Raw genomic sequence first — 26,187 nt, 5'->3', positions numbered from 1 at the left:
GTTTTTTTCTGAAATCAAGAGCATTCAAGAGTTGATCCTGCTTTTGTTGGAGTAACTGTCTCTAGGGAAGGCTTTCTACAGCACAGCTGGACTTGTTGTAAAACATCAATATATGGGAGAAATAAGTAAATCCAACATCAGCACTCTTTATTTGTTTGTGTGTGCCATTTCTAAACTTGCATGGGCCCAGTGGCAACCGAATAAAGTCAAACATTTGGTTGATTGAACTTAAAGATCTATAAAATGATCATAGAGTTGAGTAATATGTGGGATATATCCATCCGACTTCATTAATTGGGTAGATACCGCTTTTGGATCACAGTATATCATTTTACATGACATTTCAACTGTGCTGTAAGTGAATTACTGTTGCAGCTGTTTTAATACACTTTACAATTTTATTTATACATTATTTATAAGAAATATGCCATAAAGTGTGATCAAAGTTTATTTGCAAGCATTTCATGGAAGCATAATATGAATATTTACAACATACTGGGGCTGAAAAACCTCAGTATGTACTAAATAAAAGTAAGTGCACCTTTATTTAGACAGTTATTTCAGCAAAAGCAGGAAAAACTCTTCGTTTCTTAAATTCCGGGAAAAAAACTATGAAGGCGCAGGTGTCCCGATACTTTTGTTCTTACAGTGTATCTTGAGGCTAATGCTAAAAATTGCTCATCAGCCTATGACATTAGGGCTCGCCTTGTCAAGATCCCTTACATTATACACATCATGATCTTTTACTCATAACAATAGTAGAAGCATTTTTGATGCTACATAAAAGTGTTGTGGGAGCCAAGGGACATTTAATGGGCATGATTTAAGAGATTAATGTCTGAGACAGTCTAAGTCCAGTGTTTATTAGTATTTGATTCAGGTACTGTGTGTTGCACAGTTCCAGGGGGCTGGGACTGGTTGTGGGGTTTGGTGTGTTCTCCTAGTGTCTGCATGGGTTTTCTCAGAGAAATACTGAGGTCCTCCCACCTCCCACAAAGAATAAACCAAAACACATGGTAGGTGAATGGTCTATGCTAAATGATGCCCTAGGTGTGGGTTTTTGTAAACACCCTGTGATAGACTGGTTTGCAGTGGGTATTCCCGCATACCATGCCACGTAGGGACGGTGACTATTCCAGGTAGGTTACTGGAATAGTCTAATACGCTACTGAATAGCTACTGGACCCCAAACAGGAAGATGTGCATAAGATTGTGATGAATGAATGAATATATGAATGAATGAATGACCCTTTAGGCATTTACCGGTTATGCTACCACACCAAAGTTATCATTGCTGTAAAAAGGAAAGGAAAAGCGGCTGAAGGAACAAGGCCGTATATGTAGCAACGTAACAAGATTTTATTTATTCAACATTTGTTCTCTTTATTTCCACGCTTTCTCTTCATTTATAACTTTAATAAGATGGACAGTTATCTATGCAGCCCCAAATTTACAGGCTATATACAACGTAAACTTTCTCCATAGGGAAAACACACTTTTGTATATATAATATCAATGTGGAAAGAGGTCTGAAAGGTTGCCCCGTAATATACAGTACTGTACATGGTCCCCCAAACAAAACAATAAAACAAGCGAAATAAAATTCCATAGTCAGCATTAAAACAAGAGCCATTCGCCCACATGCAGAAATCAGACACGGACTGGAAAACCTGTGTTTTCATTGGTGAACTGTACATCCTAGTGTACGGAAACATATAATAAAATTCTGGGGAAAGTAAAAGTACACTGTTAAACTCTTCTCACATGCCAAGCATCCAAACAAACAAAGGGACTCTCTTGCTAGGTTGGTATTTGTAAACGTGGGTCGCTCTCATCGGGGCACATGAGCAGCATCACAGTGGTCGAGGTTTCTTAAGTCAAATCTCATTGGACACAAAGGCTGTGCTCAAGCTGCAGGAGTGTGGAGCGGTCGGCCGGCCGGCGTGGCTCGGCAAAGACTTGGGCATCCACGCAAAGAGCCCTGCTTTGCTAGAAGTACTGTAAGTGGTCCTCCACCTTTATTCACTTGCTGCAGCCTAAAAACAATATATCTGAAGCTTTGGATAATATACTGTATCTCCTCTCTTCTCTCCATTTCCACTATCGAACTAATAGACACAAACACACTACTGAATACATACACTCTAATTAAACTGGATCAATCAAACTGTAGTAGACACAAATTGACAAATAAGGTAGAATCATGGCATACACACCTAACAAGCACACACACACACACACATAACTTCCCTACTCACAAACCATGAGCATGCAGAGCCTGTCGAGGTTGCTCCTGCCAGCATAAATGAGCATATTCACATTCGTCAGCAATGACAAGATGAAGGCCTTGTATAGGTGACATCAGTACATTCACTAAGTAGTTTAGAAACGTCCATTCTTTAACCCCCCCCCCTTAACATTAACCCCCTCCACGGCAAGCTGACGATGACCGAACTGTGCAATCTTGTGTTTTATTGGAGAAGCAGTGCTGGTCTGTTTGGTGTGCCAGGGCGAAATGAAGGTAAAGCAGTTATTTCATCTCAGCTAATGGCTGTTGTGTTGAATGAGAGTGCAGTTGCGTAATGAGGACAGCGGAGGGCGTCTGTGCAGCATTTAATAGGACTGCTGTGCCTATAAAAGGCACTGGTAAAGGCACAGGCAAAGGTTTTACTCAAGAGTCCCCTTGGTCCAAAAAGGTCACATTACTACAATCAGGGCAGTCAAGCAGCCTCCTCAGTGCCAGAGCAAGCAGTACAATTGGAACTGGAACTGGAACAGGAACGAGTACCTACCGGCCCAGAAATGCCTTGTTGAACTACTTCTTTTCCGAAATGAGAACATCAGAGCGGATCAATAATTAACCATGGGCTGTACCTGATCACATTAAATGAAAGACCTATGGGCACCTCGGTCCACCCTGGTTCCGACAATACTGAAACACCAGGGCTTGTGGGGAACCTGGGGGAAGGGACCATCTTTTAAACCCTAAGAACAGGGTCTAAAAGAGCCGTGATCCATTAGCTGATGAGAGTGAGGTACATGTTCTACGCTAAGCCACAGAGCACTTATCACTGCAGCATCCGTGCCTCCAGACACAGATGCTTTTGCTGACATCCTTCTGTGACTGGTTAGCACTCTGTTCCCAATGATACACTCCACTAGTACATATGAACACACATGCACGTGTGCGTGCGCACACACACACACACACACACACACACACACACACACACACACACACACACACAGAGCAGCACAAGAAAACTCTGGACATCACACTCTGATTTGATCCAAGGATACAAAATCTCTTTTTTTGTATTTTACTGTTTATCATTACATAGTTATAAACTAATTTCCATTTCAGAGTCTTTCTATATGATCTTTTCATTTGGAATGTACTGAATGTTCATCTGCTGTAATGCTGTATGTGACTGTTGGGGGCCACTAGTCCATTCATGCCCTAATCATGATGTTGCCTGCACACCAGGACGCTGCTTTAGGCCAGCTTCAGCGTGCTGACAGGGAAGGAGGGCATGGTCACCATGGTGACTGGGTTGAGGACCGTCTGGCCTGCCAGCTGCGGGTGATGAGCGACCACCTGGGGCGTCTGTTTGGCCACCATTGCGGCGGCCTGTGGGCTGGGCTGAGAGGTTCCGTTCACCTGTCCGTGGGAGAGCGTGTGAGCGATGTGGCTGACAACTGTGGGCTGGGCGACGGTGACAGGCTGGGGATAGAGAGTGGACAGGTGCTGGCCCAGGTGGGCCACTGGGTGCACTGTGATGTGGCCGATAGGCTGAGGTCCATGGGCCAGCTGCTTGGGGCCCGCCTGGATGACGTGGTTGACGGCCTGGATGACAGAAGCGTGGGATGCGGCGGCAGCATGGGTGATGACTGTGGGTTGAAGGCTGGGAGAACTCACAATGCGCGTGTGCGTCGACGAAAGGCTCTGTGGAACCATCACTTGGGCTTGGGGCTGCAGGGGTGCCAAAGCGGACAGGCCGTTAGGGGCCTGGGCTGGGGTGGGGGAAAGAGAAGGGGCAGAGGGCTGGGTGGGGGCTGAGGCAGGGGCAGGCTGGACTGCAGGGGCAAGCTGAATTGGTTCGGAACATTTGGGTGGGATGGACATGTGCTGGGTCAGAGACTTCCTCAGCTCCAGTTGCAAGGTGAGAGGCACTTTCGGCAAGGCGACAGGCGCAGCTGAGGGGCTCTCTTCCTCCATGTCCTCATCTATGTTATCTTCACCTTCTGGGGAAGCAAAATTCAGAGCAATGAAGTCCACTGAACAGCTGCTTTAAGGGATTTATTAAAGCAGAAGGAAAAATGGTGTCTGTATGATTATTATTCATGGGTGTTAAAAGAGCGTTACATCAACCTCTCAATTGATGTACCTTTCAATTTGTACTGGAGTGTTTTTGACCAACGCAAGATGTCACCCAAAATCTTTAGCACCCAGGATTGACTCACTTTAACTTTAAAAATGAACAAAAATGGGACAGCCATTTAAGACCGCAGGGTGTTTTGTCAAGTCACACTGGCCTACAATTTCTGTTGTTTCTTTTTATAATAAAATATTAAACTTTTTCTTCACAGCGAAAGCACTTAAAATCCAACAATGAATCTTGCATTTTTTATGTTTCTATGCCTACGTGACAAACGTGCATGCAAAGGAGAGACATACTCTGTGGGGGAGTCGGAATTCGGCACAACACTTGGTGTCTAAAATGGCTATTGACTGCACTGCACAAAAAAAAAAAAGTGCTTCAAACAAGTTGGTTCTCCTATGGGTTCTCTAAACCATTTGACACCCATTAACTTTTAGGAGTGTAGTGCTTGTTAAAAACTAAAGAAGCAAAATCTGGACAGCAGACAGACAGATATCTCAGCTGATTGACCACTCATCTGGGGCACTGACTCCACCTACCTTGACTAATTTCTCTCCTGTCGCTGCACTGTTGTTCCGCTCATCAGTTTTGTGTTAAATGAAGCACTATGTTCTGAAGGCACTGTATTTTGCTCCTCTATCAACACATGGCTCTAGTTGATAAGGAAGAACAAGGTTTGACTTGACTCGAATGTTACCTGAGGCTGTGGAAGTGGACACCTGATCATCTTCAGGCTGGACAGTCTGGCGCAGCACTCTGTCGACCTCCATCACGTCCATCCACTGGCTGAGGTCATTCTTCAGCTCGGCCAACCTCTGCTGCGTGGAGATCTTCTCGCGAGCCAAGCGCTCCATCTCATGCTCATACTCCTTCTCTTTTCTTTTCAGAGTCTGCAGATAAGAGGGGGGGGGGTAGATTGAGCATCTCCATCTCACAACCAGTCAGTTCTCCCACACAGGCTACGCCTATGCTAGAAGGATTTCAAACATAGAATCTCCACTGACAGTGCAGTGTAGTTCAGTTCAAGGCTTAATCTATGTTTAAGTGCCTGGACCACAACCTAGGCCTGCGTATGAGTGTATTATGAATGTGCTACAAAGCGTTACACATTTATGCCTGTTGAGCCCACTGATGCTCTCAAAAATTAAGATCCACAGCAAAACAAAAAGGTCACTGCAGACCAGGTCTAAGGGCAATGTGCCCAAGCAATGGGTGTTATCCTCTTGACTCCACCCCCCCAATTCCTTTCACAACACTTTACATAAATCTGCATTATAAACAGTCTTGCTTCCATTAGGTCTGAAAGGGCTTTTATTAGTTGAGCAGAACCAGCCCTGCTCCCATAGCCTCAGAGACGGCTGGCCTTGGGAATTGTTATGACATTTCCCTAAAAAAAAATTCCACCTTCCGTGGAATTTTAAAGATCTATAAACTTACAATAAGAAGGCATGTGTCTGTTGAGGGTAAAGGTGAGGATAATCTTTCAACAGTCTGATGTGCAGCTGTAAAAGTTCTGCTTCCTCATACAAAAGCCCTCCCATTCCTGGTTCTCACTACACACTCCAACACCTTCTGGGAAGGGGGAGGCTGCGCCAGCCAGCTCCACACGAGTAAACAGGCGCAGACAGGCGTGTGGGTGGAGTTTATGGGAGGCCAGCTGAACCAATCATAGGTGGACATCTGGGCAGAAAGCAGTGAGTCACAGGCCCTCCTGGTACACTAGCGCGGAAAGGAGAAACCAAGGCTCCACCTACTCTCTCACAAGCGCGTGCTCACAGGCCCACACCCTGCCCAATTTCACAAACACTGGTCATAGTCACGCACAGCGAGAGGGAGGGAGAGAAAGGATATATTAGAAGCTGGGCTGTGCCTCAGTGACCTAGTTCCCCCCTCCACTCAGTCAGCTGACGCAGAAGCAGCGCACAGGCAATAAGGACATGCGGCTAAGGCCTTTAAGAGCTTTGAAGTGGATGGATAAAGATTACAGTGTCTGTACACAGAGACGATATTCTGGCTCCACAGTATACACACACACAGAAGAGACATAATAAAACTTAAGAAAAACACCCCCCCCCCTCCCCCCACTCACAGAATAAAGCATAGTGTTGGCTTTAATTCTCTCGAATGAGTGATTTGAGGCAAAATTAATACAGTCTGGATTTTCCGTAGTGGCCTCATTTGTGAAGTGAGACTCTCCACTGCAGGACTAAACATGACTAGGGACCATATGAGGTCCTTCTAAAGCTGCACCTGTATGAGGATAGCTTTTATCCTGGATTAGAAACCCAGCCCCTGGTCCTCTGTGTCCATACATAGACCACAACAACGGATTTAGACACACTTTAGCCATGGCCTTGCTTTGTGTTTCATTAGGAACACCTCCTATTAGGAATGTAACCATATTTTAGTTATTGATATACGCAGTGGCAGGCAAATAGGTGAATAGCTCAAGTACAATATGATCAGATTTCCTAAAGGCAAATATGTACTGCTTTACTATTCTAAACAAGATAACAACTTGTGTAGTTTCAAAACAACAAAAATGGAAAAGGTCCTGAAGCAAAAGTCTGGGCACTCTGCATGGTCAGTACTTGCTAACACTGCTTTGGCAAGTATCCCAGCATGGAATTTTTTTTAGCCAGCTAAGAGTCTTTCAGTTCTTGTTTGGAGGACTGTCTCCCTTATTTTCTTGCAGATGTCGAATTCTGGGAGGTTTTATGCCAGGTCTCTTTTAAGGCTAATCCACAGATTTTCGATGACTTTAGATAAGGGAGGCTGTGAGGGCCATGGCAAAACAGCTTGCGCCTCTTGAGGTAGTTTATTATAGATTTTGAGGCGTGTTTAGACGGATTATCCTGCAGTAGAATCCATCCTCTTTTTCATCTTCTGCTTTTTTTAAAATAGACGTGATGCTTGCTTAAAGAACTTGCTGAAATGTAACTGGAAGGGAGAAGAATTTATTCAGGTCAAATGTTGCTTGTGCCACGGGTGACTGTAAATAAGCCACAAGCCTACAAAGCTTATTAAGGTCTGAAACCTTGGGAAAAGTTAAAGCTGATTCGTAATTTGATTTGTAAATCAAAATACTGCACTAATCTTGTTCAAAATGTTAGAAACACTGTATAAAAAATGTGTTTAGAGTAGTATTATATCCGGACACTTAAAATGTTTTTATAAACTGAAAATAAAAGCATTAACATTAACATGAGGCACATTTTAGATTGTCATATTCTAATTAAATTGTGAATTTTTCTAATCTTTACCAATAACCATATTTTTACTGTTAATATTCCATAAGATGCTTGTTAATATCCATCAGCTTACAGCAGCTTGGTGAACAGCAAACCTAAGCCCAAAGATCCCATATCAGCAGACTGAGACAAGGGCCTCCCATGATTCGATAACCCAAATGGCTATTAAGCCTGCACATATCACATCTCACTCGAGCTGATTACAATGCTCATCCTCTCCCTCGCCACGTGCTCCTGCAGACCATGGCTGCAGCAGCAAAACAACAACAGCATGACAGCCAGGCCCATTTGATACGGCTCTAGAGGCCACTGATAGACAGAGGGGGGAGGCGGGGCGAGACTGGTGGAGTCAGGAGCAGCCATTTGGCCCCTGCTGACCTGTTCTCCCAAATAACAACAGAATCAAGCAGCAATGGAGGCATGCAGCCCTTCTCAGAGTAGCGCTAAAGGGGTCCCTCCTTTTTGTTTCAACAAATGAGATGCTGTCAAGGCCTTTTGTTTCAACAAATAAGATACTGGGGTCCCCTGCTGTCGTCTAGGCAACAGTCGTAAAACAGCACCGTTTCCTTGGTAACAAGACTCCCGGTCAGGTGGCGGAGAGCAGCAGGCCCAAGGGTTGGGGTGTGTGTGTGTGTGTGTGTGTGTCTGTGAGGGGGTTCTGCAGGACTAAATGTGTACCTCACTGGTTCTTCTTCCTCAGAGAGAGTGTGCTGCCCTTTAGGCATGCATAGCCACAGTAACAGCATGAATTAACAGCAGCCCACACTCCACTAGCAAGCTGCAGTCCAAACTCGGCACAGTGCACAGTGTTGTGTTTTCATATGCTGGCACTAAACAGCAACAACAGTAGTAAGGTCTCTAATAGTATGGAAAAAAGGAACCTTAGAAAACTAACTGTTGCAATGTGCTGAGAAACATGCACACACTTCCCTGGTAGCCATAAAAAGGCTTCCTGTCGCATTATATCACAAGAGTTGTGCAATGAACTGAACAGAGAGTGCCTTTCAGCACCCGTGGGAATAAATTAACACCACTAATGGCACAAGAGCTTTTCTGTGAACTGAAAAGCCAAAAAAAAAAAAAAGTGTTCTGTGTTTGCCTGAATACATTTCACAAGCCGGCAAACCTGAGACTAGCCAATCAATCACTTGATATTCATACATGCTGATGCCTTTACACAGCATATTAGCCTTAGAGAAGAATACAACCGTTAAGAAACATCTTAACGTGTGTTTGAAGAGCTTTCACGAGAGACCTCCCCCTCCCCCTTCAAACTCCTCCACCTCCTTTCCGCCCTCCCCTGGGGGACAGACGCATTCTTCCCCAGCCATCTCCACCAGGCCCCTCCTGCTGCCGGGCTCTGGTGCCAACCCCTTCCTCTCTGGGCTGGCTGAGAGCTGCAGCCGGCCCAGCCCCGCTCCACAGCTGTGCATGCCTACTACAATTATTCATCCGCAGGACAGGCTGCTCTACAAACACCCAAACCCAGTGAACTCTACAAGCCCTCCTCCAGTCCGGTACGGCTTAACTGGTCTGAACTGTGTCTTGTCTGAACCTGTGCAGGATCAAGTGCTGTGTCTCCATCACAGTCTGGCTCAGAGTGGCAACAATAACATCTAGAGTGGGTTTTAGTGGACGAAACACAAATGCGTTCCAGATTAAAGCTAACACTAGCTCAGATGGAAGCCAACTGGAAAAAAAGTGTCCGCAAAGGAGAAGGTTATTCATTATGGTTATTCATTATAGGAGAAGATGAGAAGCTGATGGTGGTTGTAATTAGTCTTTGTCGTGCTGCATATTCCTCACACAGATAAGAACACACTCCCCCTCCCCCCTGTGTTCCTCCCGTCTCCAGTTAAAGCCTCTGGCCCCGCCTGTGTGTGTGCACTTTTGTATGTGTGTGTGTGTGTGTGTAAGTGGAGCAGACCATGCCGATTAGGCTGCATGGAAAAGGTAAACATGGCTTGGGCACAGTCACATGTAATGCGAGTGAGAAGCACATGGCCTGATCCTAGCGGGTGTGGAGGAGGAGGGGGGGATTTGTACACTGTTCACTCACCCAACGTACAGAGAGAGAGAGCGAGCGAGAGCAAGCAAAAAGAGATCAAAAGAGACTGGGCAAGAGAAAGAAATAGAAAGCAAGCCACGTTGCAGCCATGCTCCACCTCATAAACAGGCCTGCAAAGACAGCGGTCTTATGACTCCAGTTTCAGCTGTCTTCAAACCCTGCTTATTCCCTGCAGCTGGGAGGAAAAAGAAAAAAAATCCATGCTCTCCAGTTGAACAAAGAGAAAAAGAGAACAAGGACACATAAAGAGAGAGGCAGCAACAGAAAACCATATAAGACCACACAAGAGAAAAGCTCTCAACATGCGTCTGGGTGTGCTCATTGTATGCCATTCTTTATAGGTCATTCCAATAACTAGCAAGCGTGTTAAAGCACACACTCTGAGCTAATATTTGAGCTAGGCTACTGTCTTGGACTCAGAGAGACATTATGATTAGGACAGATTATATCCTTTGCCGTTCACAGACAGCACTGTCCTCAGGCAGAAAAAGGCCACAGACTGCCATTACGATTCACTAAGAGCATAAGCTGGGGCAACAATTACTGTCTGAGTCGAGCTGAAAATGGTAGTGGAAAGAGTTCAAAAAGTGAACCCAATTTTCCTGATTCCCTCCCCGCCTGGTAAGGCTTTTCTGAGCATGCAGCTGCTGTACGACTCAGCTGGAGGACCTCTGTTGCAGAGGCAGACCCCCCGGGCCTTCTACTGACAGGGTTAAACAAGACAGTTATGGGGACAGCCTGGGCCAGATTGGCTAAAGTGATTACAGGGCAAGAGGACAATACTAAATGCTTCAGCCCCCCCCTCAGAAAGTCAGCAGAAAGATGAGATTTGTATTAAACATGCTCTGAAAAAAATGCAGAATAGCATCCACACTTTTCAGGAATATGAATGAGAATGTTAATATTACAGCCCAATACAGCCCAATTTTTCAATACCTGATGACCCCCAAAAAATATTAGTTCACTGTGTGGTTAAACCAGACACAACGTTATTGGCATTAGAATTTAACATACATTTATTATATGATGGGGCTGGGCTAATAAGGCTGGGCGATACGAAAGTAAGTGAGTAAGCCAGTACTATTAATTTAATTAATTTTAAATTAATTATAATGCTAAAAATAGAAATTTAGGTTATGAGAATAATAAGAACAAATGACCAAAGAGGACAAAGAAGACCCTAAAAAATATATATTAAAAAAATTATAAATAAATAATAAGCTCTGCTAGACCTAATCAAAGCTGTCAAAGTGGAAAAACACAACAATCACTTTGGGAAAATGTGCTTTTTTTAGTTTTGCAGCTGGTCATTACCATCATTTCAATGCATAAATAACACTGGACAGCATCACATCACCACCAGACACCAGACAGCTACATCAGACAAAAGGCAGCTATGCAAAGCAGACCTGGAAAAGGGGAGTCAAAACCATGAGAAAGCAAAAACTTGGGAAGTGAACAGGCATCCACACTAGGCTAAAAGCTAACCCTAGCAGACTGGCTTTGCCAGTCTAGCTAATTAACCGCACACTGCAGCAAAAGCCGTTGTGCTGCCATAGAGTACATCAGCCAGTCAGAGCTGAGCCCAGCAAATTATTTGTGAGTCATACAAAATGTGTGTTTCTGACAAAATACCACAAAATAGGGTTGTAAACGGGCGGGTAAAACCAAATGGGCTTGTTTGACAGTGACGGATACCTTCTATGTACACATCGGCAAGTAACTGAAAACAACCTGTTTAACTAGATCTAACTGAATCTCCATCAATTCTCTCACCCAACATGGTGATCACTGCCTCAGATGACGTCAGTCTTAACTGACAACATTCAAATAGTAGCCGACCGGGTTGAAGAAAGGAGTTGCATAATTGTAACTGAAAAATGAATAAATCTTTAGTCATAACTGTGAACACTGATCGAACAGGTCAGTGATTCACATCTGTGATTTGTCAGCTCACGCAGAAATCTGCGGGTCTGTAGAGGTCTTGCTTGTTGAAGAGCTCTGCTAATAACTATGAACACTTTACTTTGGCACACTAACAGCATACTACGTTCTGAAACTACCAGACAGCACACTAAATGATGTGACACATGATGCATTGCACAGCTTTAGCAGGAAGCATACGGTCCTCTCAAACAGGATGAGCGATTGCGCTTGGACAGCACAATTTGGTCGACCAAAGACCTTTTCTCCCCTTTTCTGTGTGTCCGTGTGTGTGTGTCCAGTGAAGCTCCCCCCACCCACACACACACACAAAGAGAGGAAATGCACAGATAAACACACATCTGCCAGCATAGCAAAGACCTCATTTACTTGGTTTATTTGTTTGAACAAATGGAGGTCAGTGATCGTGAAGAAAGACAGTTCTCCAGAGTCACATCTTCTTCATACTGGAAGATTAAAAGGTAAAGGTGCATGTATTTGTCACTGTAATGTACAGCAAAATGTGTTCTCCACATTTAACCCATCTGTGGTAGTGAACACACACACTAGTGAACTTGGGGAACCAGTGAGTACACACACACCCAGAGCGGTGGGCAGCCAACTCCAGCGCCCGGGGAGCAGAGAGGGTAAAGGGCCTTGCTCAAGAGCCCAACAGTGGCAGCTTGCCGAGCCCAGGAATCGAACCCACAATGTTATCGATAGCCCGGTGCTCTAACCGCTGAGCCACCACTGCCCCTTAAACAAAATTCTGTGGTTCTACACTTACTTTACTCCATTTCATATAGAACACAATCTTCAATCCACAAACAAATACACTATGCACTACTACCTTTTACAGGTGTCTCCACCAAGATGGTCAGATAGGCAAAAGTACTAATTAGTATTTATTTGCCTCAACTTGTGTTATCCTCCCCGCTACTAAACCAACCATAGGTACAAATCAACACTTGTTTAGGGGACCATTTCCAATACAGCAAGGTCCTTCCCAGATCAAAGGTAGGACGGTCTATACACACACTAAAGTAATGGACTCCAACCTTGGAGCGAAGGCCCTTTTGAGTTCTGTTTTGTTTTCATGCGATAGTACAGCTGATGTGTGCTGATTTCTGAGCATAGTGTCACAACATTTACAGAGAACAGTCTAGGGGACATCTGGGACATGACAACACATGAACATTATTGTGATCAAATTCCAGAGCATACTGAAGGTATCGTCAGTAGACAAAATGACTGCATGCTTCAAAACTGAAAATTTGGACCAACTAAAAAATAAAGGTGTTACAAGTGTTATTTGATTGATTTGAATTCTATAGAACTACTTTAGGTTTGAATTTTTTTAATAATCATATTTGCACTGATGTCATTAAACATAAAAAAAAGTGCGCTTCTTCTATAGCATCACTTCTTTCTTTGATGGACTTGCAAACTACCTGTGCTTTTAAAACAGCCAATTAAAACTGCAGAACGATCAGGAGTTTACTGGATGTTAGCCAATTATGCCATTATCCTATTTACTGTTGCTCCACAATGACAACTTTATAGAAGATAGAAAAAAAACCTTAACTTTTAATAAAAGTCAATGTACAAAGATTTTATTTCAGGAGCATTTTCTATTGGTCCATTTATTATATTTCGACACAATTGCCAAAGTCACATTATGTCAAAAAGTTAAAAAACGGCAAATATGGAGATACAAAGTTTGTGTGACAGCAACATTATCCTATTTTACTATTTACCGGTTGCTTTATCCCTCTGTTCCTGTTACTATACACGGTTAGCGTTCCTATTTTCCATTTCCTACTAATGCTTGCTTCACTGTCTGTTCTGACTTGTACAGCATAGCAACATGCGTATCATGATCCACGACTACTTTCATTCCATTTTTGCTGGGTCACCCAGCCCTAGGTTAATCCGTTCTGAAGAAATCACATGCGGTAAACTTCAGCTACTTGTGTTTTGCAGGATGTAACCACAAGGCAAATGCATGTCATTACACTCAGCAGAATGTAAGCCTGCAGCAAAACAGCACTGCTATCCTCGCTGGCTGCGAGCAGAACCAGTCCTGCAGGTATTATACAGTTCCAGGGCCATAAAAGCGGCGGGAGGTATCAGAGAGCCTGCCAGGCTAAGCTTTAGCTCGTGCGCTAGTGGACAGCACGGCAGCTGGGGCTGTGTGGCTGAGCACTGGCTCATGGAGAGAGGGGGGAGGGAGGGTGACGTCACGCGACTCGGGCTAGCCATGTGCTTCGTGCTCATGTGGCCAGAGTGAGCAGAATGGGGCAGGAACCGGAGCGAGCAAGGGAGAGAGAAAAGGAAAGGGAGGGAGGGAGAGATAAAGAGGGAGGAGGGGCTTTACACTGGAAGGAACAGCACACACAGAGTAGCTGACTGGAACTTCCATTTTAGAGAGCTTCTTGGCAACAATGATTTCTGGCATTTCTCCCAGATATAGAAACTCTTAAATACTATCATCATCATCATCTGCAGCAGCAGCAGCAGTTTAATTTTGTACATATTCTCATATATAGATCTAGATCATGACATACAAGCCTACATGACAAACAAGACTGGTGGTAACGAGTGAAGAAAAACCACAAGGCCTCCCATTCTGACTCAGCTTGCAAAGAAGCGAAACAAGGAAGTCTTGATTTTCTCACAAGCCTCGAGCCCCAGATCACATGCAGTTCACTGCAATTCACTTTATTGCTGCAGGACTGCAGACGCAAGGACACGTCACATATGACCTCTCTGAACGAGAGGTAAAGATGAAGATGAGGAAAAATGAAAAGTAATCTGAGGCTGCAATCCCCTTACTCAATCCCCAGGAACAGCTTGCCGGGGTAAATTTACCCTCTGTCGAACGCGCAGGGGAGGGAGGGGGTGGGGTGGCTGATTGTAGAGGAGCAGTACGCATGCAGGCACAGACGCATGGAGGTGAGGCTGCGCGTGCCTGGACTGCCCATGGCTCAGTCACCCTCAGCACATGCTGTTCTTCTCCTCCTGCAGGCCTGCCCTGCTACAACAACAACAACAACAGTGGCAGCACTTGCATCGCACGCACACACACACTTACACTGAGTAGTCACGTTAACAGCACTGTTAAATGTTCACTCCACACTAATCTGCTAGCAGGGACAGAGATGGTGAGAGCAACAGACGCAAGCACAAGGCTTGAATGACTGCTCATCACCTTCACCACTAAACAGGAGTGAACAGCAGGTCTGCTGCAGCCTATCAAAGAAATAATGACTCTCAATACACACAGAATAAGCTTTCCGGGAACGGCCAGTTGAAGAAAAGATGTAGGAAGTCATCAGTTTAACCGTTTTCTGTGACGTATTTGTCACTACCAAAGACGGAACACAAGATTTTTGTCTGATATGAACACCGTGGAGTGAAGCTCTTCCTCAACATTTTGACACCCAGGCAAAACAATGTGAGAGCGAGGGCCGGCTGTTTTCGGCAGTCAAGGCCAACGTGCTTTAAATACACACTGCAGAGTCAGAGATAAATAATCAGTGAATCAGAAAGAGAGTCAGAGAGAAAGGGAAGTGTCAGAGAGTCATAAAGAGAGAGAGAGAGAGAGGAAGAGTCAGAGACAGTAAAAGAGTTAGAGAGAGTCAGAGAGAAGGGGGAAGAGGAAAAAGAGAGTCAGAGTAGGGAGTGAAAGAATTAGATAGAAAAGGAGGAAGGAAAGAAAAGAAGGAAGGAAAAAGAAAGAGGAAGCATCAGAGAGAAACAGTCAGAGAGACAAATAAAGAGCAAGAAAGAGTTAAAAAGTCAGAGAGACAAAAAAAGTCTGAAAAAGGAAGAGTCAGAGGGTAGGGAGAGAAAGAGATAGTCAGAAAGAAAGAGACAGAGAGAACAAATCAGAGTCAGAGACAGGTAGAGTGCGAGTCAGAAAGAAAAAGACAGAGAGAGAGAGAGAGAGAGAGAGAGAGAGAGAGAGAGAGAGAGAGAGAAAGAGAGGGAGAGAGAGAAAGAGAGAGAGAGAGAGAGAGAGAGAGAGAGAGAGAGAGAGAGAGAGAGAGAGAGAGAGGGAGAGAGAGAAAGAGAGAGAGAGAGAGAGAGAGAGAGAGAGAGAGAGAGAGAGAGAGAGAGAGAAAAAGAAAATGAGCAGAGTCGGTCTACCAATAACAGCACAGAGAGCACAGCCTCAGAACAGGAGGGGAGGAGGGCTCCAGCGACACGAGCTCTGTTTCACTGTCCTACTTTAATCTGCCAGCCCATGACTGTAATCATCAAGCTCCCTCCTCCTCTTTATCTCTGCCTCTATTTGAATAGTGACTGAACAACGACTCAAAACTCATCAAGCCTCCATTACACACTGCAGGGGTGAAAGAGTTGAACTCTCAGCAGCTTTCCTTTTCAACTGGTGTGACCTTTCTTCTCTGCAGCCACTGATCAGCACATCAGAAATCTGCCAGTCTATGAGAGTCACTAATCATCAGCAAATCAGTATGATCACTGACCACTGGAGCCATAGATCAACTAGAAACACTGTCCAGTCTTCAGTGCTTCATTTGAGGTCAGCCAACAGCAAGATCTTCGATGTTTTGCACACCATCATACAAAATATCAATCTATGCTCAATGAATCTATCGACTACTATTTAAATATCGAATTAGTTCATGCATTCTGCATGCTGGTGTTTTCTACCACTCTGAGCCTGTCTTGGCACTGGCATGTTTAAAGCTTCACCTGTGTGACAAATGACTTTTTTTCTGTATGTTACAAAATAATAGAAACCACAGCACCACCTGCATTTCCTGTAGCATACTGCAATTTGTCAGAATGACTAGGCATGTCATGAACAGAACAGAGCATTGTAACAACAGTTATTCCCATACTCATATTAGACCAGTTGTTCTAATCTGAACAGGAAGAGGACAAAGCAGTGGTGATCTACAGAAACCTGTATGCAATCATCTGCCAAATACCAGCATAAAGCAGACATTCAAGCCAAGTTTCTACCTGAATGTATCTTAGGGCACTTCTCAACACACTCAGATTGGAGGTCTTCTTTTCATCCACATTAGGGATGTTCTTCTTAAGGGTCTCAAAGCACTCCTTTAAGTGTGCACGTCTAAAAGGAGAGGAGAGGATGGAGAGCAATGTTGACATATTCAAATCAATTCAACTTTCAGCAGCAGAACCAAAAGCTTTCCCTTTTTCCTCGCAGGGTGCACCCTGCACAATACACACACACACACACAAAAAAAAACGAAAGTGCAGGACGACACTGGTAAAGTACAGGACGCTTTAAGCGGTTTTCTTCAGTTCAACATCATGACATCATAAATATCTCTGCTGTAGCCCCAGAGCTTTATAGGCTTAAATGTAATTTCAGTGTCCTCTAAGGGAAAAGCTTGAACAGCAAATCTCCATAATGTTATGAAAATGGAATCCAGGGACAGAGATTAAACTCACCTGTTTTTTTCAAGCTTGTTATGTACCTCCCGTGTGCCCGCCCTAACAACAGAGACCACAAACACAAAAAGATCATTCCCAAATTAGTAAAATTTATGAGCAAAAAACAACTCTAATTCTACTTTATGACACGAGTCAAATCTACAAGGTCAGTAGACGACATATCGTTGCTGTCCTAGAAAAAAACTTTTCTCTCCAAGTGTCAGGATAAATGAAGCAATGGAAATGATCCATAATTACTTGGAATCAAATCCCTTTACACCTTTTTTCAAGGATACAAGTTTTTTGCAGTACAGCAACGATATGGGAATGAGAATGTTCACATATTTGACGAACTTAAAGCAACACTATGTAGCATTTTTACCTTACAAGCCGTGATGCTCCACTGACTTGTAATAGGGAGAACAGCAACGCTGCCGTTGCTACTCCAGTCATATTTGTGTAAAATGCTGTAATATTACTGTACCACGTCAGTCCACATGCTTCTTTCACTTTCAGTGACAGTTCTGTATCTCTCAGCTAGTCCAGAAAAACGTGTTCTTTACACCTCCCGACTGTAGAGGGAGGCAAGGAGCAAGAATTGCCAATTTTGATAACAATAGGCCTCATCCACCAACCATTCTGACATTCACCAATGTGTTCTTATCTTGGATTTGTTCAATTTATATCGGTTAGCATAGCTGTGAACAATTCTATTGGTGAATGAGGCCATTCATTTTATCACCAAACAGGCCTAAATTTATTAAACACCTCAGAGTAAAAAAGCTGATATAGGCTCAGGTGTCGTATAGTCCTATAAACTGCTATGTAAAAGGCATAATCGAATCCCTGCTGATTTATCAACTCAGTTTGCTAAATCTGAGCCACCACTTTTTGTATCTTCTCAGAGCATGACTGTTTATCTTGAACAATATACCACTAAGTAAAAACTGACAACATCTAAAGAGACCAGAACACATGTCCACGAAGCATCTCAGCGCAAGAGTGCTGACCCAGATCGGTCATAAATAAGAGCAATCTGATCCTACATCAGCACTCCTAATCTGGGCAGCTTCATGAAAACAGACCTGATCTTAGATCAGCAATGGTACTCCGACCCATTTAATAATAATGATGATCACTGCAATCCCCCCTTCCATCTTACCCTCCAGGTCTTTTCTTGCTGTCCAGATTGCGCAGGTCGTCTGGAGGGCTGGCTCTGGCCACAGGGCTCGGCTGTGCTGGCTGAGGGAGCAGGGCATGCTGGGAGCCTGTGACAATGGACCCGGGATAGGGCTGCAGCAACTGAGGTGGTTTAGTGCCGTTGGACTGGGCCAGAGATGTGGGCGTGGCCTTCACTTGAGGGGGTATGATTGCGCACTGGTGCAGTGCATGCTGGGCTGGGGGCGAGTGGGTGGCCTTTCGGGGCGGTGTGAGGCGCGGAGTGGCTGGGGGGCTGAGCGGAGTGGAAGGGGCTGCAGGTAAAGAGGTTGGATTTGACGAAACGAGGGGGATGGGGATGACTGTTATGGGAATAGAGGGAGCAGGAGGAGCTGGTGGGGGAGGGGGAGGAGGTTGGGCAGGCGCAGGTGTGTGACGACGCTCTTGACTCGACTCCTCCACCCAGGTCACGTGATTGGTACGTGCAGGCTGAACGCAGGTGACTGCCTCCACTCTCTGCTTCTCGGCCTCCTGTTCGAGGCGCAGCCTTTCGCGAAGCTCACTCTCCTCTGGGGACAAAAAAATAAATACAAAAATCAGGCTTGTGATCACTGCTTAGTAATGCACCGATTAGATATGGAGGACTGGTTGTCACACCTCAATGATTTATGTATTTATTTTTACCTTACACATGCAAGAAGGGCCTAAAACATGCTCACATAATGGGGGCAGCTAATGGTTAGAGCGAATGGAGCGAAGCATCCATACAGACTTCCCATAATGAAGTATAGTTCCTCATTAAGACCAACAAAACCTGATTTAGGCAATCAGCAAGACCTTTAGAAGATGATTTTAGACTAGTGATGAGGAAAAACCCCACTCTTTGCATTGGTGCTGGGATCTGACTGCAACAAGCCTCCTGAAGCCACCTTGCTGTGGCACCTTTGACCTTTCTGATGACATGAAAAAGGTGATTTATGGGAGGCTGGGTTTATAAGGTTAATTCATTTTGCTGGAAAGCTGGAGGAGACCTACTGAAATTGCTGTCCTCTGCCCATGTCCTAGCAACTAATGAAGAGAACAACAGGAAATAGTCATGGCCTAGAGGACCCACAGCTAAAGCCTGTTGTGTACAGGCTGTGGAATACAGTTACTCCATCTTAAAAGGTAATATGATGCCGGTCCTAGTATTCCACCTCCTCCTGCTCTTACAGAGCTATTCCAGCATCAACTCAGACACCTCACAACACAGACACCATCCCAGATCTGCCTGCTGGTCCTTTACTGAGCCGCAAAGAGTCAATGAATAATGCAGCCTTACACCACTTAAGGACAGCTCTACCACTAATGATAGATGTTACGTGTAATTCCGGGCCAATGCAGAGATCCGATATTAAACATGCGCATATATGTTGGGGTTGATAAATGAGGATTTATACAAGTTAGAGATGGGAATCAATAATGTTAGAAATAACATGTTCAATCCTAAAGCTATTTTTTAAGACAATGCCAATAATATGAATTATGTGCCAATTCCAATAGGATTCTTACACTGTACATGTCTACAAAGAAACTCAACTGGCATACATTAAAAAGTTAATTAAAAATATAGACACATTACCGACACCAACACACTTATGGTTTAACATATTTGTTGGCCATCTAATTTATAGTCTAAGAACAGTCAGACTGTATCCCAGCCAAATGTGTCTAATGAATGGTCTGTACTCAACTGAAGTACATTAAAGTATTAGCTCACCAATAACAGTGCGGCACAGAGAATTACTGCAGCCTTACTTTTTTAATAGCAGCAGTTTTTTGCTTCCTAATCCAAGTCATACCACACTGTAAAACAACTGCTGCCAAAAGCCTGGGCACTTCCTCATCATTGTTGATTCTGTAATTCCCCTGGTAAGCCTCTTACTTGGAACTTATAAAGATATAGACTCCGTCTAGGGTATGGCAAAAAGCTCCTAAAACAGACAGTGAGGTGAAACCACACAATCAAAACCACTTTCAGATGTTCAATGACGGCAAAAGGAGAGCAGAGGGTAAAGCAGCAGGCCATGCTCTCATCTTCTTCACAAATGCCCAGAGCAACATGAAAACGGAGGAAGCATCGAAGAAAAGCTGATGGGCCTACTGTGTGCTGAATGATACTGTGGGAGTGTTTGCATGTGTGTGTCTGTGTGTGTCACTGAGGAACTGCACTAGGATCCATTGAGCAATCTGTTTAAATCTGAGAGCTCAATAAACATGTACTGCACGTAGCAACAGTCCAGTAATGACACGTCTTCTTTATAGCTCAAAGGATCCATAGCCTACAATTACCTTGTATTGTATTTTCCCCCTATGGTCCACTTAGGATATTTGTATGGATCTGTGTACAAAAAAATAGTCAATTTTCCAACCCCTTGTTGGCCATAAGAATTAACAAGGCTGTTTTTGTAACTGCTTTTCAAACTAATACAGGTACATGATCTCTCATCTGATTGGCTTTCCTATACTGGGCCTTGCTCCAAAAAAACAGTTCAGACTAAAACTCTCTGAACTTAGACCGAACAGATGGAATTAACTGATATAGGCTGAACAGACAGGCATACTGTCGACATACTGTCATGCTAAAACCAAGCATCTCCAAAAATGGCAACTTCCAGTTGAAAAGATTTTTTCTCCAAATTATTTTGTTGGATTTCTACTGGTCCACTAATCATGTAATTGACACAAAATGACACAGTGTAAAAAACAACTACCAGATTCGAATGTTAAAAATGTCAGAAATGAAGATACAAGGTTTTAGTGTAACCGTGGCAATATGTAAATGAGTTTGGATGCCTTTAATTGTAGGTTTTGAAACAGTGCTTTAACAGTGCTTGCAGACTATATGGGACCCAGCAGATTTCCTTTCCTGCTCGAAATGTGTGTGTCTACAGGGACCTAATAGCCACGTGTACCGCTACTCCAGAAGCCCACTGTTGTAGTGACCTAATGTGAGCCAATCACAGCACAGCCACCCACCCCCAACAAGGCAGCACGACGCTAGTCAAACAGCGAGCTTCCTCCAGCTACTGAAGAAAACGGAGGTGTGCAGGGGGACGGCTGTCCAGTTACTATGGCAACGCACACTTATGAGAAACGCAAGACACAAAAGGAGCAGTCTTCCACATCAACACGAGCAGAAACGTTATCATTCAAGCACTCTCAAATGTTCCCTGTGCCACACAACTGGGTCAGACTGTGACCTAGACATGCTCTGCCTTCTGGGTCAAAAAAACAAACAAAGGCAACGGCAGAAAAAAACATTCACATCCAGAACATTGTAACCCTTTAATCTACTGCTCAGTGCTGGGCCCTGGAATCAACAGCACTAGCCCTTGAGCACTAACATGCACAAAACCTGGTACCTATTAAAGAGAAGGTTCTCCAAACTGGAAAAGAAGCTATTTTCACTTTTTTTTTTTTTTTTTTTTGCTACCACAGATTTGCTTTATGTAGAAAGAAAAAACACTCCATACCCATAGACTGCAAAATATGAGCACTTCTACAGCTCGGCTTGGGCCACGTCCATTCCTAAACAGCCCATTTATTCTCAAAACTCTGGGCTAAGAACCACCATACATGTCTCTCCTTTGTCCAACGCACCCTGGCAAATCAACAAACCGTGTAGCGTGAGTGCAAAGAGCAACTGCACGCCAGAAACGACCATGAAGAACTACCCCCTAACTACGGCACAATAAAGTGCAAACTCAACACTTCTGCTGAGAGCCACACGAATTTCAGAATTCAGAAGTCAGCAGGATGTGAGACAGATGAGGAGGCTATTACAAAGACTCAAACCACAAACCATAAAACGTAGTCCTGTCCAGAATTCTGTAAAAGGCATGGAGCTTCTCAAAACCATTCCTACTAGACTCTCTCTGACAGCAGCATGCATCCTTCAATTGCGATTACTCTGAATTTGAATTCTTCAAAGAAGCCTTTGAAACTGATGTAAAGGGGAGCTCTTGTGAGGGGCCAGATAGCTACGCTTTGCTGGGCTTTATACTCTAACATTGGGCCAGAAGGCAGAGTCATTTAGGTGCATCATAGACAGAATGGGAACACAGAAATGTACTCCATGTACGAAAACGTAACAAATGTATGCTAAATAAGAACATGTGGATAAATTAAGGGGACATTTTTTTTTTTTTTTTTTTTTTACATATTTCTGCAGTAGAACCATGGTAGTTTTATTTGCCATACTCACACTTTACCTTTAACTATATAGGCCCATATACACGTGCTCTGGTGTACAAATGTGTACATCATATCCATCTACGTATATTTATATATACCCACACATCTGTCTAGCTTGTATGTGTATATTAATATTAATCTTTATTAAACTATATTCATCATCTCTGCTAACAGTACACAAACCCCGCTCTCTGAAGCCCTGTTGTCAGTTTCAGCATTATGTAAGCCGCACTACTTTTCTGGTTAAAATCGTGTGTAAACGAGGCGGAGGTTAGCGTCCTACTTTTCTGCTCGTGGACTCCTCTCGCGCCGTGCACGTGGCTAAAGGGGGACGGGCTTCGGCCACGCGCTCCGCTCAACAGGGCGGGATTACTGCAGACACGTCACCGGCAACGCTGGACCGAAACAAGGCGTATGAGGTGGCGGGTAGAGGCACAATGACAGCGCGCGCGCCACCCACCCACCCATCCATCCATCTATCCATCCATCCACAGCGCGAGCCATCTGACTGTAAATACAGACGCATATTTCTTCACGACGCCGGTAACACGACACTGACGGCTCCTTATGTAAACGCGCCAGCTGCCCCCCCGCGCGCGCGCACGGCCGTTGCCACCGCCCTTGAGGAGCAACGCGCGCTCGATGAAACCGAAACCGCGCGTAGCGTCACGCGAGCAAAACAACGCACTTCTTTAAAAAAAGAAAAAAAAAAAAAAAAGAAAAGTTCACTTTCCAAAAAAGTGCTGATTTTGCGTTTCATCCAGGATCTCGCGCGCATCCGCCACAATCCCAGAACGCATAACGTCATAATAAAGTCGCTAAGAGTGCCCGAGCGCAGAACATCACTAGACTCTGCCCGCAGGTCAAACACACCGTTTCCTTTAATTCCTTTAGTAGCACCATGCATCAGGCAGCACTGATCACTCGTTCGTCGCGTGATCTGTTCTAGCTGACATTAAAAGCATGCCGCGTGCATTTCGTGCTACTGTTCATTCTTGCCATTTCTAATCCGGAGCGCTCTTTAACCACAGGACAGGACTCTTCGGTGCCTAAATCCTCTCATGTTAAGCGTTACATTTCTTCCTTACACCACCTGCAGCAGCAGAAGCAGCAGCAGCAGCAGCAGCCTTGTACACCCCCGCCCAGCCCCATAACCCCTCTCTCTCTCTCTTACCACGTGCTTTCTGTTGTTGCTGGGCTTGCAATTCCAAAAACCTGGCTGCCTCCAAAAGCGTTTCGATACTCATCTCTGCTCTACTCTTCTTTTCTTCCACCCAGTTCCACGAGAAACTGCTTAACAGCTTTCGCTTTGGGTCAGTCAAAACGTCTTCCGTCCAGGGCCCAACACCTTCGCCTGAAGAAGGAAAAAAAAAAAAAGAAAGAAAGGAAAAAAAGGCAGCAGCCGCTGTAACTGGATCCCCCTTGCAGAAACTCTTCCACGCACGTAGAGGAGTCGCGACAAGATGGCGGGCTGGAGCTCCAGCAGGCTGCTGCACGTCGCACCAACGCCCGCCCCTTTCAGTAACCCCGCCCCCCACGAAGGGCTCAAAACACGGATACGCACAGCTTCAGCGGGGCGGAGTGAGTCCTCAGAGCTCGTGGCCTCAAACACGAAGAATAAATGCGTGCAAATGCGGCTGCCGTGCATGCGTGTACTCCGTCACACGTGTGTAGGTATTTCTAAATAATAACACCTAGTATTAGTTTAGTACCAAGTTTATTAGTACCAAGTATTTTGTCTGGCACTCCTCTTCTTTAACTTTTAGTTACTAACGAACTTGAACAGCAAGGCCTATGCAGTAACACATTAATACGTAGCTACAAAAGTAGTAGTGTCGAAGGCGTTATTTCACAGACTACGTTTGCCCTGAGTGCACAAAAATATGTTTTTGTCTGAAATAATTAATAATTAATGCATAATTGTACACACTTATTCCTATCTCTGGAAGTTAAAACGCCTATATCATTAAAAATGTTTCATAGGTACATGATTAATGTTTTTACCCAGGTCAGGCCTGACGTAGCAACCCCACTCCACTCCAGCTTTTCCTGCAGTCAGCCTGGAGCCCCGCCCCGGCCTCATGATTAAACATGAGCGTGGAGCAGCCAATGGGACCGGAGAATAAGAAGGCATGGCGCGCGCTCACATGGGTGGCACTCGGTGCGTTTGTTTTGCAGCCCTGCGGAGTCACAGTGATGTTTCTAGCTGGATTTGACCCGCGCGGGTCAACTCTTCATTGCAAGTGCGCTCACACAAAACCCATAATCAGCACGGAAGCGTTTGCATTGCGCCATTCCATCAAAACAGCCCAAATGATCTATATACATTATATATCTCCAGTGACAGAAAGCAAGGTCTTTAGAAAGAAGCCATTGCAGTGTTCTAATGCAGGTGTCCTCACAGCTTTCCTGCCTAATACAAAGTGAGTTCCAGATTTTAAATTCAATATATTCTGAACCCTGGCCTGGAAAACAGCAGGTCAGGATTACAGTGTGAGATCACTAGGAGGGTGAGACAAATTGGAAGTGACACAAGCAGTTCGATGAGCATCCAATGGTCTCACCTTGTCTAAGGGATTCATTCAGGTGTCACTCTCTGCAGTCTTCGCACTGAACTGAACTCTGACATGCTGTCTGATTTCAACTGAGGACCAATCAAGCTCATTTCCAAGTCAAAGAGCCTTTCTGCTATTACACATGCACTGGATGAATGGAGGGCTGAATCATGCAGTTGTATCCATGGAAACCTGTGGCGAGGTGGTGTACTGCAGGACAGCGGGACATCTCTGGAGCAGGAGTTGGGTTGAGGGGGCAGTTAAAGAGGGTCTGGCGACACACTGGACTGCCTAGCAACAGCTCGCTTACAGGAAACAGAGAATGGTACATGTAATGCAGTGTTTATGCTTCTGTGACTACATGCTCTAGAGTAGGCCATGAAACACCCCTTTAACCACCAGATTTTGGAGGCAAATTCTAGCTTCCCGTGCACCTCAATCAACCCCAATAACCCAACGGCCCATGATGAACAGTCCATCAGTGATGCTGAGATCTGTTGGGGCCTTATGCCATCCGCTTTGGGACCGACACTTCCGCTTCAAATCCCTAACCTACACATCAACTCGTACACATCTACATGTCAGGCCATCTTTGAGTTCCTAAGAATGGCCATTAAAAAGGCCAAAACTTCACAAACACACGATGAACTCATTCTGCTATCAGTCACCTGATTCTCACATGTCCTGCAAAAGGGGAGCAAAGTCCCTGCTTAACCCAGAAGCAGCACTGGAGGCAGCCAAGAGCACAGTAGGAGGTTTATCTCTAAGCTCCAGGAAAGCTTCACGTGACCCACCACCTCTGAAAACCCATGGCGGCTCCTGAACTGACTGCAGAGGCCTTCCTCTTCCTGTTCCTGTTCCTGTTCCACTCCAACTCCGCTTATGTAAAGAACCCAGATTTCCTGCAGAGGAAACAACGGAGGTATTCTAGAGAAAGGAAATGCATCAACCACAAACATCCTCAATAATTAGAAGGAGGTGGGCTCACCAAGCTGTTTATCAATTATTCATTTACATTTACATTTATGGCATTTAGCAGACGCTCTTATCCAGAGCGACTTACAAGGTTACTCGTATTACAGAGGTGGGTCAGTGTAGTGTTAGGAGTCTTGCCCAAGGACTCTTATTGGTGTAGCGCAGCATAGTCACCGGGAATCGAACCCCAGTCTCCCACAGGGTGT

General features: G+C 44.7%; 1 protein-coding gene across 1 annotated transcript; it reads right to left on the bottom strand.

Moving 5' to 3' along the window:
• Positions 1-1,339: 1,339 nt before the first annotated feature.
• mnta (MAX network transcriptional repressor a) lies at positions 1,340-23,900 on the bottom strand. The gene is made up of 6 exons (XM_072692007.1): positions 23,626-23,900; positions 18,220-18,784; positions 17,076-17,117; positions 16,620-16,731; positions 5,080-5,272; positions 1,340-4,245 (listed from the first exon to the last, which is right to left on the bottom strand). Exons 1-6 carry the CDS (start codon positions 23,696-23,698, stop codon positions 3,497-3,499), a joined length of 1,734 nt encoding a protein of 577 aa, XP_072548108.1. The 5' UTR covers positions 23,699-23,900; the 3' UTR covers positions 1,340-3,496.
• Between the last annotated feature and the right edge of the window lie 2,287 nt (positions 23,901-26,187).

The sequence above is a fragment of the Salminus brasiliensis genome, chromosome 11 (assembly GCF_030463535.1).
Source record: "Salminus brasiliensis chromosome 11, fSalBra1.hap2, whole genome shotgun sequence".
In the NCBI taxonomy this organism is placed as follows: Eukaryota; Metazoa; Chordata; class Actinopteri; order Characiformes; family Bryconidae; genus Salminus; species Salminus brasiliensis.
Note: the sequence above shows the minus strand (reverse complement) of the source record. Positions and strands in the feature narration are given on the sequence as shown.